General features: G+C 40.3%; 1 protein-coding gene across 2 annotated transcripts in view; it reads right to left on the bottom strand.

Moving 5' to 3' along the window:
* LOC112219071 (anoctamin-3-like) overlaps nucleotides 1–18,678 on the bottom strand; it is an 85,857-nt gene that overhangs the window by 52,516 nt on the left and 14,663 nt on the right. Inside the window, exons 4-5 of one of the 2 annotated variants that reach the window (XM_042301925.1) lie at nucleotides 5,385–5,776; nucleotides 4,519–4,674 (exon numbers count right to left, since the gene is read on the bottom strand). In XM_042301925.1, the coding sequence (XP_042157859.1) occupies nucleotides 4,519–4,674; nucleotides 5,385–5,776 (548 nt within the window). Of the gene's footprint in view, nucleotides 1–4,518; nucleotides 4,675–5,384; nucleotides 5,780–18,678 lie in introns of both variants that reach the window. The other variant, XM_042301924.1, reaches the window with a different exon arrangement.

Raw genomic sequence — 18,678 nt, forward strand, 5'->3', positions numbered from 1 at the left:
GCATCCTGGCGGGCTGTATCACCGCCTGGTATGGCAACTGCACCGCCCTCAACCGTAAGGCTCTCCAGAGGGTAGTGAGGTCTGCACAACGCATCACCGGGGCAAACTACCTGCCCTCCAGGACACCTACACCACCCGATGCTACAGGAAGGCCATAAAGATCATCAAGGACACCAACCACCCGAGCCACTGCCTGTTCACCCCGCTGCCATCCAGAAGGCGAGGTCAGTACAGGTGCATCAAAGCTGGGACCGAGAGACTGAAAAACAGCTTCTATCTCAAGGCCATCAGACTGTTAAACAGCCACCACTAACATTGAGTGGCTACTGCCAACACACTGTCAATGACACTGACTCTACTCCAGCCACTTTAATCATGGGAATTGATGGGAAATGATGTAAATATATCACTAGCCACTTTAAACAATGCTACCTTATATAATGTTACTTACCCTACATTGTTCATCTCATATGCATACGTTGATACTGTACTCTATATCATCGACTGCATCCTTATGTAATACATGTATCACTAGCCACTTTAACTATGCCACTTGGTTTACATACTTATCTCATATGTATATACTGTACTCGATATCATCTACTGTATCTTGCCTATGCTGCTCTGTACCATCACTCATTCATATATCCTTATGTACATATTCTTTATCCCCTTACACTGTGTATGACAGTAGTTTTTTTTGGAATTGTTAGTTAGATTACTTGCTCGTTATTACTGCATTGTCGGAACTAGAAGCACAAGCATTTCGCTACACTCGCATTAACATCTGCTAACCATGTGTATGTGACAAATAAAATTTGATTTGATTTGATTTAATGTAGTTGTAGTATACAGTAGGAGAGTATATACTATATTAATGTAGTTGTAGTATACAGTAGGAGAGTATATACTATATTAATGTAGTTGTAGTATACAGTAGGAGAGTATATACTATATTAATGTAGTTGTGGTATACAGTAGGAGAGTATATACTATATTAATGTAGTTGTAGTATACAGTAGGAGAGTATATACTATATTAATGTAGTTGTAGTATACAGTAGTAGAGTATATACTATATTAATGTAGTTGTAGTATACAGTAGGAGAGTATATACTATATTAATGTAGTTGTAGTATACAGTAGGAGAGTATATACTATATTAATGTAGTTGTAGTATACAGTAGGAGTATATACTATATTAATGTAGTTGTAGTATACAGTATGAGAGTATATACTATATTAATGTAGTTGTAGTATACAGTAGTAGAGTATATACTATATTAATGTAGTTGTAGTATACAGTAGGAGTATATACTACATTAATGTAGTTGTAGTATACAGTAGGAGAGTATGTACTATATTAATGTAGTTGTAGTATACAGTAGGAGTATATACTATATTAATGTAGTTGTAGTATACAGTAGGAGAGTATATACTATATTAATGTAGTTGTAGTATACTGTAGGAGAGTATGTACTATATTAATGTAGATGTAGTATACAGTAGGAGAGTATATACTATATTAATGTAGTTGTAGTATACAGTAGGAGAGTATATACTATATTAATGTAGTTGTAGTATACAGTAGGAGAGTATATACTATATTAATGTAGTTGTAGTATACAGTAGGAGAGTATATACTATATTAATGTAGTTGTAGTATACAGTAGGAGAGTATATACTATATTAATGTAGTTGTAGTATACAGTAGGAGAGTATATACTATATTAATGTAGTTGTAGTATACAGTAGTGGAGTATATACTATATTAATGTAGTTGTAGTATACAGTAGTGGAGTATATACTATATTAATGTAGTTGTAGTATACAGTAGTGGAGTATATACTATATTAATGTAGTTGTAGTATACAGTAGTAGAGTATATACTATTTTAATGTAGTTGTAGTATACAGTAGGAGAGTATGTACTATATTAATGTAGTTGTAGTATACAGTAGGAGAGTATATACTATATTAATGTAGTTGTAGCATACAGTAGGAGAGTATATACTATATTAATGTAGTTGTAGTATACAGTAGGAGTATATACTATATTAATGTAGTTGTAGTATACAGTAGGAGAGTATATACTATATTAATGTAGTTGTAGTATACAGTAGTAGAGTATATACTATATTAATGTAGTTGTAGTATACAGTAGGAGTATATACTACATTAATGTAGTTGTAGTATACAGTAGGAGAGTATATACTATATTAATGTAGTTGTAGTATACAGTAGGAGTATATACTATATTAATGTAGTTGTAGTATACAGTAGGAGAGTATATACTATATTAATGTAGTTGTAGTATACAGTAGGAGAGTATGTACTATATTAATGTAGTTGTAGTATACAGTAGGAGAGTATATACTATATTAATGTAGTTGTAGTATACAGTAGGAGAGTATATACTATATTAATGTAGTTGTAGTATACAGTAGGAGAGTATATACTATATTAATGTAGTTGTAGTATACAGTAGGAGAGTATATACTATATTAATGTAGTTGTAGTATACAGTAGGAGAGTATATACTATATTAATGTAGTTGTAGTATACAGTAGGAGAGTATATACTATATTAATGTAGTTGTAGTATACAGAAGGAGTATATACTATATTAATGTAGTTGTAGTATACAGTATGAGAGTATATACTATATTAATGTAGTTGTAGTATACAGTAGTAGAGTATATACTATATTAATGTAGTTGTAGTATACAGTAGGAGTATATACTACATTAATGTAGTTGTAGTATACAGTAGGAGAGTATGTACTATATTAATGTAGTTGTAGTATACAGTAGGAGTATATACTATATTAATGTAGTTGTAGTATACAGTAGGAGAGTATATACTATATTAATGTAGTTGTAGTATACTGTAGGAGAGTATGTACTATATTAATGTAGATGTAGTATACAGTAGGAGAGTATATACTATATTAATGTAGTTGTAGTATACAGTAGGAGAGTATATACTATATTAATGTAGTTGTAGTATACAGTAGGAGAGTATATACTATATTAATGTAGTTGTAGTATACAGTAGGAGAGTATATACTATATTAATGTAGTTGTAGTATACAGTAGGAGAGTATATACTATATTAATGTAGTTGTAGTATACAGTAGGAGAGTATATACTATATTAATGTAGTTGTAGTATACAGTAGTGGAGTATATACTATATTAATGTAGTTGTAGTATACAGTAGTGGAGTATATACTATATTAATGTAGTTGTAGTATACAGTAGTGGAGTATATACTATATTAATGTAGTTGTAGTATACAGTAGTAGAGTATATACTATTTTAATGTAGTTGTAGTATACAGTAGGAGAGTATGTACTATATTAATGTAGTTGTAGTGTACAGTAGTAGAGTATATACTATATTAATGTAGTTGTAGTATACAGTAGGAGAGTATATACTATATTAATGTAGTTGTAGCATACAGTAGGAGAGTATGTACTATATTAATGTAGTTGTAGTATACAGTAGTAGAGTATGTACTATATTAATGTAGTTGTAGCATACAGTAGGAGAGTATGTACTATATTAATGTAGTTGTAGCATCCAGTAGGAGAGTATATACTATATTAATGTAGTTGTAGTATACAGTAGGAGAGTATATACTATATTAATGTAGTTGTAGTATACAGAGGTAGAGTATATACTATATTAATGTAGTTGTAGTATACAGTAGGAGAGTATATACTATATTAATGTAGTTGTAGTGTACAGTAGTAGAGTATATACTATATTAATGTAGTTGTAGTATACAGTAGGAGAGTATATACTATATTAATGTAGTTGTAGTATACAGTAGGAGAGTATATACTATATTAATGTAGTTGTAGTATACAGTAGTAGAGTATGTACTATATTAATGTAGTTGTAGTATACAGTAGGAGAGTATATACTATATTAATGTAGTTGTAGTATACAGTAGTAGAGTATATACTATATTAATGTATGCTACCTTTCCTCTTTCTCCAGCATCAGCTCACATGCTCCTCTAGTCTACATTACACTGAACAAAAATATAAACGCAACATGTTGTAACTCAGAAAAAGCGTTGAAGTTGTTGTGTTTATATTTTTGTTCAGTATATATATATATATATATATATATATATATATATATACCAGGGGCAACTAGATTCAGCCGCGGGCCGATTTCTTTCAGGAGCGGAAGGCCGGAACATTATTATAATAATTTCTACATTGCAAATTGACCACAACTAAGCCCAAAACGAGATTCAATTTGGAAATAACAATAATTTCATACCTTTATTACATTGAGAAATGTTCACATTCGTTTGGAATATTAAATTAAACTCATTATTAGCTGAATTCCTAAGTGATATTAGTAAAAACAAAATGTACACCCAAAACCAAAACTAAAATCCCCACCCCCCCAAAAAAAGTATAACTCGCGGGCCAGTTTTAGCCCAGCGGGCCGCCTGTTGCCGCCACTCTGACCCCTGTTAGAGTGTAGTATATGTACCCTACCACTTTCTCCAGCATCAGCCCCTCAGCTCTCAGGTTCCTCTCAAAGGTGACTCTCTTTTCCACCAGAGGACTGGACTTCCTATAGACCAGGATGTAATCGATACGCTTCTTTCCATCTCTGAACATCAGACCGGACGGCTGCCCGGGGTTGGTCCCCTACAGAAATAACTGTTTATCAGTACCTTCATAACACATCCATAAGCAATTCATAAAACACTTATGTCAACAACTTGAGTTTGTTGTTTTTTTCCAACTAAACTCATAATCATATTAATAACCTCAAATAAATGTATGTTTTAAATAGCATTTAGTGTGGTGCAAAGCAGAGTGACTTCATTAATGTTTGATAGTTAGCCTCAATCAAATGTTTCAAAGCTGCGTAACTGTGAGACATTGAAAAAGATTGGTGCAGGGTCATTCTGGTTATTGGGTGGGTGTGGAAAAAATGGCTATCTGGAGCTCGCCTGAGAGGCTGGCTTTGAGCCCTGACCTGCAATGTACTTATGTGCTGATTGACATAGATCTACCAACTTTAGGGTTGTCTGGTCAGAACGCAACTTTGAGGCCCATAACTGTAAGCTTTGTCACCACACACACACACACACACACACACACACACACACACCACACACACACACACACACTTGCGTGGTCTTAATTTAATGGTATAGGGAATAGGTTAGGAAACAGCATGTGAATAGTTCATCAGCATGTAAACGCGCTAACTTGAGGTTGTCAAGGAAGGAGCCCAGCTGTGCGTCCAAGCGTCCCGATTGGTTGGAATAGCCGGGTGATTGACATGCCTGACGGCCAATCAGATTGAGAGGGCTGGCCTTTCTTTTAATGTGTGCTTGTGTTTGTGGTACCTGAAGCGAATCTGCTCGTGCCTCTAATTTGGCTCGGATGGCAGGTTTCTGAATGAGAAACGTCTTGTCTGTCCTTCCTGCCTTGTACGCACTAGCTTCTGACTCCTCCCCATAGTGGTCCTTCACAGCTTCTGACTCCTCGCCATAGTGGTCCTTCACAGCTTCTGACTCCTCGCCATAGTGGTCCTTCACAGCGTCTGACTCCTCCCCATAGTGGTCCTTCACAGCTTCTGACTCCTCCCCATAGTGGTCCTTCACAGCTTCTGACTCCTCCCCATAGTGGTCCTTCACAGCTTCTGACTCCTCCCCATAGTGGTCCTTCACAGCTTCTGACTCCTCCCCATAGTGGTCCATCACAGCATCTGACTCCTCCCCATAGTGGTCTTTCGCAGCTTCTGACAGACAGATACAGGATGATCAGTAAAAGGTCAGGACAGTATTTGTATTCTTAATGTTTGGATGTTATGATTTCATGGTATGGTATGTCATGCTGCTAAGCATCACTTGAATAATGCTGTTCCTTCCTATACTTTCTTCAAAGCACTACATTCTGAAACTTTGCCCAGCATGCAAAACAGGGGAAAACTGGTTGAAATAATGTCATAACATTTGAGACAGTTTTTGTAATAACGATGTCCTTTCAACCAGTTTTGCCAGCTTGTTTTCTGAATATATGGATACAGTGCATTCGGAAAGTATTCAGACCCCTTGACTTTTCCCACATTTTGTTACGCTACATACAGCCTTATTCAAAAATGTATTCAATTGTCCCCCCCCCCCCTCATCAATTTACACACAATACCCCATAATGACAGAGCAAAAACAGGTTCAGACATTTATAAAAATAAAGAAAATGAAATATTACATTTACATAAGTATTCAGACCTTTTACCTTGGCCCCAGTCTGAGGTCCTGAGTGCTCTGGAGCAAGATTTCATCAAGGATCTCAATGTATTTTGCTCCATTTATCTTTCCCTCATTCCTGACAAGTCTCCCAGTCCCTGCCGCTGAAAGAAATCCCCACAACATGATGCTGCCACCACTATGCTTCACTGTAGGGACAGTGCCAGGTTTCCTCCAGAAGTGACGCTTGGAATTCAGGCCAAAGAGTTCAATCTTGGTTTCATCAGAGCAGAGAATCTTGTTTCTCATGGTCTGAGTCCTTTAGGTGCCTTTTGGCAAGCTCTGTCATGTGCCAAATGTCATCCATTTAAGAATGATGGAGGTCACTGTGTTCTTGAGAACCTTCAATGCTGCAGACATTTCTTGGTACCCTTCCCCAGATCTGTGCCTCGACACAATTCTGTCTTGGAGCTCTATGGACAATTCCTTGGACCTCAGGGCTTGGTTTTTGCTCTGACATGCACTGTCAACTGTGGGACCTTTTAAACAGCTGTGTGCCTTTCCAAATCATGTCCAATCAATTGAAATTACCACAGGTGGACTCCAATCAAGTTGTAGAAAAATCTCAAGGATGATCAATGGAAACAGGGTATGCACCTGAGCTCAATTCTAAGGCTCTGAATACTTAAGGTATCTGTTTTTTGTTTATTTTGAATACATTTGCAAACATTTTAAAAACCTGTTTTCACTTTGTCATTATGGGGTGTCATGACGTTGGCCTGAGTGTAAGGTTTATGACCCCCCAAAAAATACCTTTCTCCCTTCCCTCTTTCTTGACTCTACAGAGGGACTCTTGAACAGCCTTTGTTAAACAGAGATTCTGGGAACATCAGAAGGTGGGGGGAAATGAACCATATTTTGGTAATCCGACCAGTTGAACATATGCGTTGGTACTTAATGAATATGATGTATTTTCGGAGACATTCTCATCAATGATAGGATGACATAAACAGTACAGTGGAAAGTCTACACATTATAGTTATCAGATTCACATCGAATTGTTGTGTAATTTAAATGTTTGAATATGAAATTATTTGGGAGGGGATGAAATGTCATGGGCGGGCCACATCTCAGTGGACCGCCCACATGAAGAGACATTGGTTATAAACTATGAAACACGTCCTCCTCTCCCTTTCTATATAAGGCAATTAGGCGGGGTTCACCATGTTTTATCGAAATGTACAGCTGCGTGTCGTCCTCATAGCAGTGAAAGTTAACATTGCGTTTCCAAACGACCAAGAGGTAGAATATATAGAGATGTCATGACGTTAGCCTGGGAGTAGGTTTATGACAGTCATAAATACCTCTTCCCCCCTTTTTCCTCTCTCTACCCTACTGATGTTACATTTGCAAAACCCTTGGTTAACATAGAGATTCTGGGAACATCAGAAGGTGGGGGGGAAATGAACTATATTCTGGTAATCCGACCAATTGAACATATGCGGTGGTACTTAATGAATATGATGTCAGTTCGGTTGTCATCTGAGACAGTCTCATCAATGATAAGATGACATAAACTCTACAGTGGAAAGTCTACACATCAGAGTTATCGGATTCACATGGAATTGTTGTTCAATTGAACTGTTTGATTATGAAATTATTCGTGATGGGATGAAATGTGATTTTAGCTTCTAAAATGTGAGATTTGGGTTTTCATAAGGTAGGGCTCTGCTCAATCAGTGGCCCGCCCCTGTGAAGGGACATGGGCTATAAAACTGTTCAAACACGCCCTCCTCTCCCTTTCTATATAAAGCCTTGACGAGGATGTGAGGACGACGGTCCGATGTCAGAATGGTTCAGATAATAACTACAGAACGAAGACAACATCAGCATGAGCTTTGGTTGCGAATGATATGAACTTTGAACTATTATTCACTACAGAAGTGATACCTCCTAGCCGTTGAGTTAGCAACAGCAGCTGCAAACGTGGGCTAGGAAAGAACAGACAGAGTATCCCGTCTACCACACAACAACGTTACTACAACGTATTCAATTTGCCACTAGACACATTCTTCCGAGGACAGGAAGACCTCTGTTGGCCAACACGACCAGCATCTACGACCAACCTACCGAAGTGCAGCTCAGAATAAATATTTACTGCATTTTCCTTTTCCAAATGGGCGGGAATTTAGAATGCATAAGATTCTGTATTTACGATAGAGTAGCTGCCTACGGCCCGATAGAGACATCGCTTCTCCCTTTGTTCTTCAGTCTTTCCGCTCTTTCACTCGAACCCATACCCCTTTACTTTGGGTAACCAGCTGTCATTTCTGTTCCGTCCGCCAGGGACGTTTTTCTTTATGACATAATTTGTAATCAATGTATGGTTCATTCTGTGTATATGTAATTCTGGGTGATTAGTTAGGTATTTAGTAAATAAATAATTAAACCCAATTTTGTATTGCTGATTCAACTTGTTGAAGGGGTTGTGAAGATAACCAAGAATTTACAACTTTCAGATGAGACTGAATAAGGTGACGATTAATACTGACTGCTATTGATGTAAAATATTACCAGGTCTTTAAGAGTTTATTCGGAAGGTAACTGCTCTATAAATATTATTTTGCGGTGCCCCGACTTTCTAGTTAATTACATTTACATGATTAGCTCAATCAGGGAATATTAATTACAGAGAAAGGATTTTATAGAATAGCATGTCATATCACTTAATCCGGCAGAGCCAACAGGGGTATTTTGTGTAGATTGAGAGATTTGTTTCCAAATCCATTTTAGAATAACGTTGTAACGTAACAAAATGTGAAAAAGCCAAGGGGTCTGAATACTTTCCAAATGCACTGTATATCCGTCCAGTTCATAACTAGCTTAGGGAGTACCCCAAGGCTCAACCTAGGCCCCTCTTCTCAATTTACAACAACAACATAGCTCAGGCAGTAGGAGGTCTCTCATCCCCCCTGGATTTTAGGTTAAATGCTCTACAACAAAGCTTTCTTAGTGTCCAATAAGCTTTCTCTACCCTTAACCTTGTTCTGAACACCTACAAAACAAAGGTCATGTGGTTTGGTAAGAAGAATGCCCTCTTCCCACAGGTGTGATTACTACCTCTGAGGGTTTAGAGCTTGAGGTAGTCACCTCATACAAGTACTTGTGATTATGGCTAGATGGTTCACTGTCCTTCTCTCAGCACATATCAAAGCTGTAGGCTAAAGTTAAATATACACTTGGTTTCCTCTATTGTAATCGCTCCTCTTTCACCCCAGCTGCCAAACTAACCCTGATTCAGATGACCATCCTACCCATGCTAGATTACAGAGACATAATTTATTGATCGGCAGGTAAGGGTGCTCTCGAGCAGCTAGATGTTCTTTACCATTTGGCCATCAGATTTGCCACCAAGGCTCCTTATAGGACACATCACTGCACTCTATACTCCTCTGTAAACTGGTCATCTCTGTATACCCGTCGCAAGACCCACTGGTTGATGCTTATTTATAAAACCCTCTTAGGCCTCACTCACCCCTATCTGAGATACCTATTGCAGCCTTCAACCTCCACCCGTTCTGACAGTCACATTCTGTTAAAGGTCCCCAAAGCATACATCCCTGGGTCGCTCCTCTTTAAACTTTGCTGCAGCTAGTGACTGGAACAAGCTGCAAAAAAAGTCAAAATGGACAGTTTTATCTCAATCTCTTCATTCAAAGACTCAGTCATGGACACTTTGACTGACAGTTGTGGCTACTTTGTGTGATGTATTGTTGTCTCTACCTTCTTGCCCTTTGTGCTGTTGTCTGTGCCCAATGTTTGTACAATGTTTTGCGCTGCTACCATGTTGCTGTGGTGTTGCTACCATGCTGTGTTGTCATGTGTTGCTGCTTTGCTATGTTGTTATCTTAGGTCTCTTTTTATGTAGTGTTATGGTCTCTCTCTTGTCATGATGTGTGTTTTGTCCGTATTTATATTGTATTTATATTTTTAATCCCAGCCCCCCGTCCCCGCAGAAGGGCTATTGCCTTTTGGTAGACTATCATTGTAAATAAGAATTTGTTCTTAACTGACTTGTCTAGTTAAATAAAGGTTAAATAAAAAAATAAAGCAATTTGTTTATTTGGCAAATGGTTTGTGTTGTGGTTTTTCTTAGTCAAAGAAATGTAGTGTAGCTAACTGCAGTGTTTCTCCTGTCTGAAATCATCTTACCATAGCTTGGTCTGTGTAATGCAAATTAACATGAGCAACCTGGCAGTTTCCCAAAGTTTGGTGGTTTTAAACTTAACTAATGTTAACTAGCTATGTTTTTTAAAACTTAACTTAACTAATGTTAACTAACTGGAATTGTTAGTTAGATTACTTGCTCGTTATTACTGCATTGTCGGAACTAGAAGCACTTCGCTACACTCGCATTAACATCTGCTAACCATGTGTATGTGACAAATAAAATTTGATTTGATTTGATTTGAACTAGCTATGTTTTGTGCAAGAAAGTATGATATATTGTGTTGTATGAACTGGCCTTAGCTAACGTTACAGTCTTACGTTGGCCAACTTTACCTAGCTAGTTAACTGGCTATCATAGCAGCCAAGGACTTTCCCCATCTTATTTGTGCATATTTGTGCCCCCGATTACAGGGTTTACAGCAGTTTACACGTCGACTTCCCTATATAAAAAACCTGACTTAGCAAAATATAGCTATCTAGCTAGCTTTCCTTGTTTGTTGGTTAGCCACCTAGACAAAGCTAGCACTCATCTTACTGTTATAATGTTACATTAGCTAGCTAGCTAACTAGCTAATCAAAATAAAAGCACATTCAATTGGCTAGCTACCTTTTATTTGCCTGTTCGTTAGCTAGCTAGCTCTCAGCTGACTGGTGTTGGCTATTTAGCTAGAGGATAGCTGCTGGACTTTATACAAGCTTGGAAAACATTAGCTACCTAGCTAATCAAAATATCTGCTTTTGCATTTATTGATTAACCTCAGCTTGAACATCACCATATAGCTAGCTATCTACAGGAGCCTAGGTTTGTTCGCATATACACTTCTTATGACTGGCAGCCTGGTATAAGCAGCTGTGTTGTTGCCGAGCAACAGACCCAGTGTTAGAACTCTGAGATCCGGCTAAAAAACATGTTAGCATTATCAGAAATGTTACAAAAAAGTAGCACATCGTTTGTTCTTAATGGACAAAAATGAACACGATAAATTATAAATGTAATCAAAAACTGTCTGAAAGGTGTAAAGTCTTATAACTTTATGGATGCTGTCGTCTTGTTCTTATCCGACGGATATTGAGCTAGTTCTGGGCAAATGTAACCTTTATTTAACTAGGCACGTCAGTTAAGAACAAATTCTTATTTACAATGACGGCCTACCCCGGCCAAACCCGAACGATGCTCGGCCAATTGTGCGCCACCCTATGGGACTCCCAATCACGTCCGAATGTGACGCAGCCTGGATTCGAACCAGGGTCTGTAGTGACGTTAGACCACTGCAAAGAAATTGTCTGGCGAACCTATTGCTAACGACCATGTTAAAAATCAGAGGGAATAAAAGTGGATAGTGTCATTATTATTAACTTGTAGCATCATGTCAAATCAAAGCCAAATACTGTACACCATTACAGTTCCATCAACATCATTATGCTAGTTAGTCTACCAGATCAAATCAGCCCAGATTGTTGTCTGATTAAGAGTTCATGTCAAACAAAGCAAATGTTTACAGTTCCTACTTAAAGCTACACCATCAAATCCACATTTATTTGCCACATGTTGTGTTCGGTACAAGTGTAGACTTTACTGTGAAATGCTTTACTTACAAGCACTTAGCCAAGAGTGCAGTTCAAGGAGAAGAAAATATTTACCAAGTAGACTAAAGTAAAAAGTAATAATAAAAAGTAACACAATAAGACAAACAATAACGCAGCTATATATATATACAGGGTGTTATGGTACAGAGTCAATGTGGAGGCTATATACAGGGTGTTACGGTACAGAATCAATGTGGAGGCTAAATACAGGGGGTACCGGTACAGAGTCAATGTGGAGGCTAAATACAGGGGGTACCGGTACAGAGTCAATGTGGAGGCTATATACAGGGGGTACCGGTACAGAGTCAGTGTGGAGGCTATATACAGGGGGTACCGGTACCGAGTCAGTGTGGAGGCTATATACAGGGTATTACGGTACAGAGTCAATGTGGAGGTTATATACAGGGGGGTACCGGTACCGAGTCAGTGTGGAGGGAATATACAGTGGGTACCGGTACAGAGTCAATGTGGAGGCTATACAAAGGGGGTACCGGTATCGAGTCAGTGTGGAGGCTATATATAGGGGATACCGGTACAGAGTCAATGTGGAGGCTATATACAGGGGATACCGGTACAGAGTCAATGTGGAGGCTATATACAGGGGGTACCGGTACAGAGTCAGTGTGGAGGCTATATACAGGGGGTACCGGTACAGAGTCAATGTGGAGACTATATACAGGGGGTACCGGTACCGAGTCAGTGTGGAGGCTATATACAGGGTATTATGGTACAGAGTCAATGTGGAGGCTACATACAGGGGGCACCGGTACCGAGTCTGTCTGGAGGCTATATACAGGGGGTACCGGTACCAAGTCAATGTGGAGGCTATATACAGGGGGTACCGGAACAGAGTCAGTGTGGAGGCTATATACAGGGGGTACCGGTACCGAGTCAGTGTGGAGGCTATATACAGGGTATTACGGTACAGAGTCAATGTGGAGGTTATATACAGGGGGGGTACTGGTACCGAGTCAGTGTGGAGGGAATATACAGTGGGTACCGGTACAGAGTCAATGTGGAGGCTATACAAAGGGGGTACCGGTATCGAGTCAGTGTGGAGGCTATATACAGGGGATACCGGTACAGAGTCAATGTGGAGGGTATATACAGGGGGTACCGGTATCAAGTCAGTGTGGAGGCTATATACAGGGGATACCGGTACAGAGTCAATGTGGAGGCTATATACAGGGGGTACCGGTACAGAGTCAGTGTGGAGGCTATATACATACAGGAGTCAATGTGGAGACTATATACAGGGGGTACCGAGAGTCAGTGTGGAGGCTATATACAGGGGAGGCTACCAGGGGGCACCAAGTCAGGCTATATACAGGGGGTACCGGTACCAAGTTGGAGACTATATACTGGGGGTACCGGTATCGAGTCAATGTGGGGGCTATATACAGGGGGCACCGGTACCGAGTCTGTCTGGAAGCTATATACAGGTGGTACCGGTACAGAGTCAATGTGGAGGCTATATACAGGGTATTACGGTACAGAGTCAATGTGGAGACTATATACAGGGGGTACCGGTACCAAGTCAATGTGGAGACTATATACAGGGGGTACCGGTACCGATTCAATGTGGAGGCTATATACAGGGGGTACCGGTACAGAGTCAATGTGGAGGCTATATACAGGGGGTACCGGTACAGAGTCAATGTGGAGGCTATATACGGGGGTACCGGTACAGAGTCAATGTGGAGGCTATATACAGAGGGTACCGGTATCAAGTCAGTGTGGAGGCTATATACAGGGGGTACCGGTACAGAGTCAATGTGGAGGCTATATACAGGGGGTACCAGTATCAAGTCAGTGTGGAGGCTATATACAGGGGGTACCGGTATCAAGTCAATGTGGAGGCTATATACAGGGTATTACGGTACATAGTCAATGTGGAGGCTATATACAGGGTATTACGGTACAGAGTCAATGTGGAGGCTATATACAGGGGCTACCATTACAGAGTCAATGTGGAGGCTATATACAGGGGTACCGGTACAGAGTCAATGTGGAGGCTATATACAGGGGGTTACGGTACAGAGTCAATGTGGAGGCTATATACAGGGGTTACGGTACAGAGTCAATGTGGAGGCTATATACAGGGGTACCAGTACAGAGTCAATGTGGAGGCTATATACAGGGTATTACGGTACAGAGTCAGTGTGGAGGCTATATACAGTGTGTTACGGTACAGAGTCAATGTGGAGACTATATACAGTGTGTTACGGTACAGAGTCAATGTGGAGGCTATATACAGGGTATTACGGTACAGAGTCAATGTGGAGGCTATATACAGGGGGTACAGAGTCAATGTGGAGGCTATATACAGGGGTACCGGTACAGAGTCAATGTGGAGGCTATATACAGGGGTACCGGTACAGAGTCAATGTGGAGGCTATATACAGGGTGTTACGGTACAGAGTCAATGTGGAGGCTATATACAGGGGGTACCAGTACAGAGTCAATGTGTAGGCTATATACAGGGGGTACTGGTACAGAGTCAATGTGGAGGCTATATACAGGGGGTACCGGTACAGAGTCAATGTGGAGGCTATATACAGGGTATTACGGTACAGAGTCAGTGTGGAGGCTATATACAGGGTATTACGGTACAGAGTCAATGTGGAGACTATATACAGTGTGTTACGGTACAGAGTCAATGTGGAGGCTATATACAGGGTGTTACGGTACAGAGTCAATGTGGAGGCTATATACAGGGTATTACGGTACAGAGTCAATGTGGAGGCTATATACAGGGGATACCGGTACAGAGTCAATGTGGAGGCTATATACAGGGGGTACAGAGTCAATGTGGAGGCTATATACAGGGGGTACCGGTACAGAGTCAATGTGGAGGCTATATACAGGGGGTACCGGTACAGAGTCAGTGTGGAGACTATATACAGGGGGTACCGGTACAGAGTCAGTGTGGAGACTATATACAGGGGGTACCGGTACTGAGTTAATGTGGAGGCTATATACAGGGGGTACCGGTACTGAGTCAATGTGGTGGCTATATACAGGGTGTTACGGTACAGAGTCAATGTGGAGGCTATATACAGGGTTCACTTCGGTGACTGGAGTCTGACAATTTTTTGGGCTTTCCTCTGACACCGCTTATTATATAGGTCCATTACAGTTCCTACTTAAAGCTACACCATTACAGATCCTACTTAAAGCTACACCTTTACAGATCCTACTTCACGCTACACCATTACAATTCCTACTTAAAGCCACACCATTACAGTTCCTACTTAAAGCTACACCAGTACAGATTCTACTTAACGCTACACCATTACAGATCCTACTTAACGCTGGAATCATTCATGATGAATCAGCCATGTCTGTTTGAAATACTACAACAGTAAAGAAGTTACTACAGAAACCCAACACTGTTTTTCCCCCTCTGACATCAAGCGTAACATGTGCTACACATTGTTGTTTTACCAGGCTGCACAACGCTCCTCAGCTCGGCCACAAAGAACAGCAACAACACTGTTTTCCCCCTCTGACATCAAGCGTAACATGTGCTACACATTGTTGTTTTACCAGGCTGCACAACGCTCCTCAGCTCGGCCACAAAGAACAGCAACAACACTGTTTTCCCCCTCTGACATCAAACGTAACATGTGCTACACATTGTTGTTTTACCAGGCTGCACAACGCTCCTCAGCTCGGTCACAAAGAACAGCAACAACACTGTTTTCCCCCTCTGACATCAAGCGTAACATGTGCTACACATTGTTGTTTTACCAGGCTGCACAACGCTCCTCAGCTCGGCCACAAAGAACAGCAACAACACTGTTTTCCCCCTCTGACATCAAACGTAACATGTGCTACACATTGTTGTTTTACCAGGCTGCACAACGCTCCTCAGCTCGGTCACAAAGAACAGCAACAACACTGTTTTCCCCTCTGACATCAAACGTAACATGTGCTACACATTGTTGTTTTACCAGGCTGCACAACGCTCCTCAGCTCGGCCACAAAGAACAGCAACAACACTGTTTTCCCCTCTGACATCAAACGTAACATGTGCTACACATTGTTGTTTTACCAGGCTGCACAACGCTCCTCAGCTCGGCCACAAAGAACAGCAACAACACTGTTTTCCCCCTCTGACATCAAACGTAACATGTGCTACACATTGTTGTTTTACCAGGCTGCACAACGCTCCTCAGCTCGGCCACAAAGAACAGCAACAACGGTGGTGGGGCGGCCAGTGGCACTGTTTCTTTAAAAACCCTTTGGGGTTTTGGAATCATCGATGTCTGTAGTTATTCATTGATATCAGTGTTCCCATTCTTCTGTCAAAGATAGTCAACAGTTTTTTATTTGACCTTTATTTAACAAGACAAGTCAGTTAATACGAACTAATTCTTATTTTCAATGACGGCCTAGGAACAGTGGGTTAACTGGTCTAGGAACAGTGGGATAACTGGTCTAGGAACAGTGGGTTAACTGCCTTGTTCGGGGGGCAGAACGACAGATTTGTACCTGGTCAGCTCTGGGATTCGATCTTGCAACCTTTTCGGTTACTGGTCCCAACGCTCTAACCACTAGGTTACCTCCCACCCCTCCACTCTAACCACTAGGCTACCTGCCGCCCCTCCACTCTAACCACTAGGTTACCTGCCGCCCCTCCACTCTAACCACTAGGCTACCTTTCAGACTGTACAGAGCACTAATCATCATCTTACATGACTTATGTTATGACAACGTAAACAAAATGGTGTCGTGCAACACGATTCATATTTTGCACAGACCTGACAGCAACAAAAAAAAAAACGATCTGGCACCAGAGTGTATTTTCCCTGCTGGATCGTGCTCAGAATAGACAGTCTCCCGTCCCAAATGGCAACCTATTCCCTATAGTGGTCAAAGGTAGTGCACTATGCAGGTGAATTTGGGGATGCATCCAGGGACTTCTGAGTCATGCTAAACTGCTCATTTGAATGTGAATGGTATTTGAGTGAATTCTCCCACCGCTACAGATTTCCTTATTAGAGGAGAATGATTTTTCTTCTCCCTTACAGCGGTGACATCTATCTTATCCACTGTGGCTTAACGCGGTGTGTTGCTCACCACACCACTGCATAGTTTCCCCCCCACGCCTCACAGTGACGCTAACGTTTAACAGCCACCGCTTTACACAACACCCCCTGAAGATGTATCACAATCATCTCAAATCAATACCATGTGTAAGCAATGTCACTGTCACTATGAAAACAAATTAAAAGTTTATTATTTTTTTTAGGTAGTGGATACTCAACCGGGTATAGTCAAAGGTTATGGTAAGGGTTAGGTTTACGGGGCTTGAGGTTAGGGTTAGGTTTACGGGGCTTGAGGTTAGGGTTAGGTTTACGGGGCTTGAGGTTAGGGTTAGGTTTACGGGGCTTGAGGTAAGGGTTAGGTTTACGGGGCTTGAGGTAAGGGTTAGGTTTACGGGGCTTGAGGTAAGGGTTAGGTTTACGGGGCTTGAGGTAAGGGTTAGGTTTACGGGGCTTGAGGTAAGGGTTAGGTTTACGGGGCTTGAGGTATGGAACCAGGTTTACGGGGCTTGAGGTAAAGGTTTACGGGGCTTGAGGTAAGTTTTTTTAATACCAGGGCTTGAGGTACATAATGGTTATTTTACAGGGCTGCCAGAGCTAACAATTAATCAAATCTTGAGGTACATGTTAGGTTTACGGGGCTTGATTAACAAGTTTAAACGGGTAGATGGTTATGGAACCATTGGAACCACTGAAAAAAAAGCTTCCTGTTTTTTTTTTAATACCAGCACAACATAATGTATTTTACAGTCTGCCAGAGCTAACAATGAATCAAATCATTATCACATGTTATCATCATCATTAACAAATCTCACATGATGGTGAATTAAGTACCAGTCTATTTAGTGGATTAAGTACTGATATGATAAACAGGAAACGGTCCATGATAAACAGTAAACAGACCATGATAAACAGGAAACAGTCCATGATAAACAGTAAACAGACCATGATAAACAGTAAACAGTCCATGATAAATAGTAAACAGACCATGATAAACAGTAAACAGTCCATGATAAATAGTAAACAGTCCATGATAAACAGTAAACAGTCCATGATAAATAGTAAACAGTCCATGATAAATAGTAAACAGTCCATGATAAACAGTAAACAGTCCATGATAAATAGTAAACAGACCATGATAAATAGTAAACAGTCCATGATAAATAGTAAACAGTCCATGATAAATAGTAAACAGTCCATGATAAATAGTAAACAGTCCATGATAAATAGTAAACAGTCCATGATAAACAGTAAACAGACCATGATAAATAGTAAACAGTCCATGATAGTGAGTAGCAATTACAGTGTAGAAAGTGGACCATCAATCTACACTACATGACCAAAAATATGTGGACAACTGAACATCGAACATGTCATTCTAAAATCATGGGCATTAATTTGGCGTTCCAATTCATCCCAAAGGTGTTTGATGGGGTTGAGTGCAGGGCTCTGTGCAGGCCAGTGAAGTTCTTCCACACCAATCTTGACAAACAATTTCTGTATGGACCTCGCTTAGTGCATGGGGGCATTGTCATGCTGAAACAGGAAAGGGCCGTCCCCAAATTTGCCCCAAAGTTGGAAGC

Source organism: Oncorhynchus tshawytscha, linkage group LG19 (genome assembly GCF_018296145.1).
Source record: "Oncorhynchus tshawytscha isolate Ot180627B linkage group LG19, Otsh_v2.0, whole genome shotgun sequence".
Taxonomy (NCBI): Eukaryota; Metazoa; Chordata; class Actinopteri; order Salmoniformes; family Salmonidae; genus Oncorhynchus; species Oncorhynchus tshawytscha.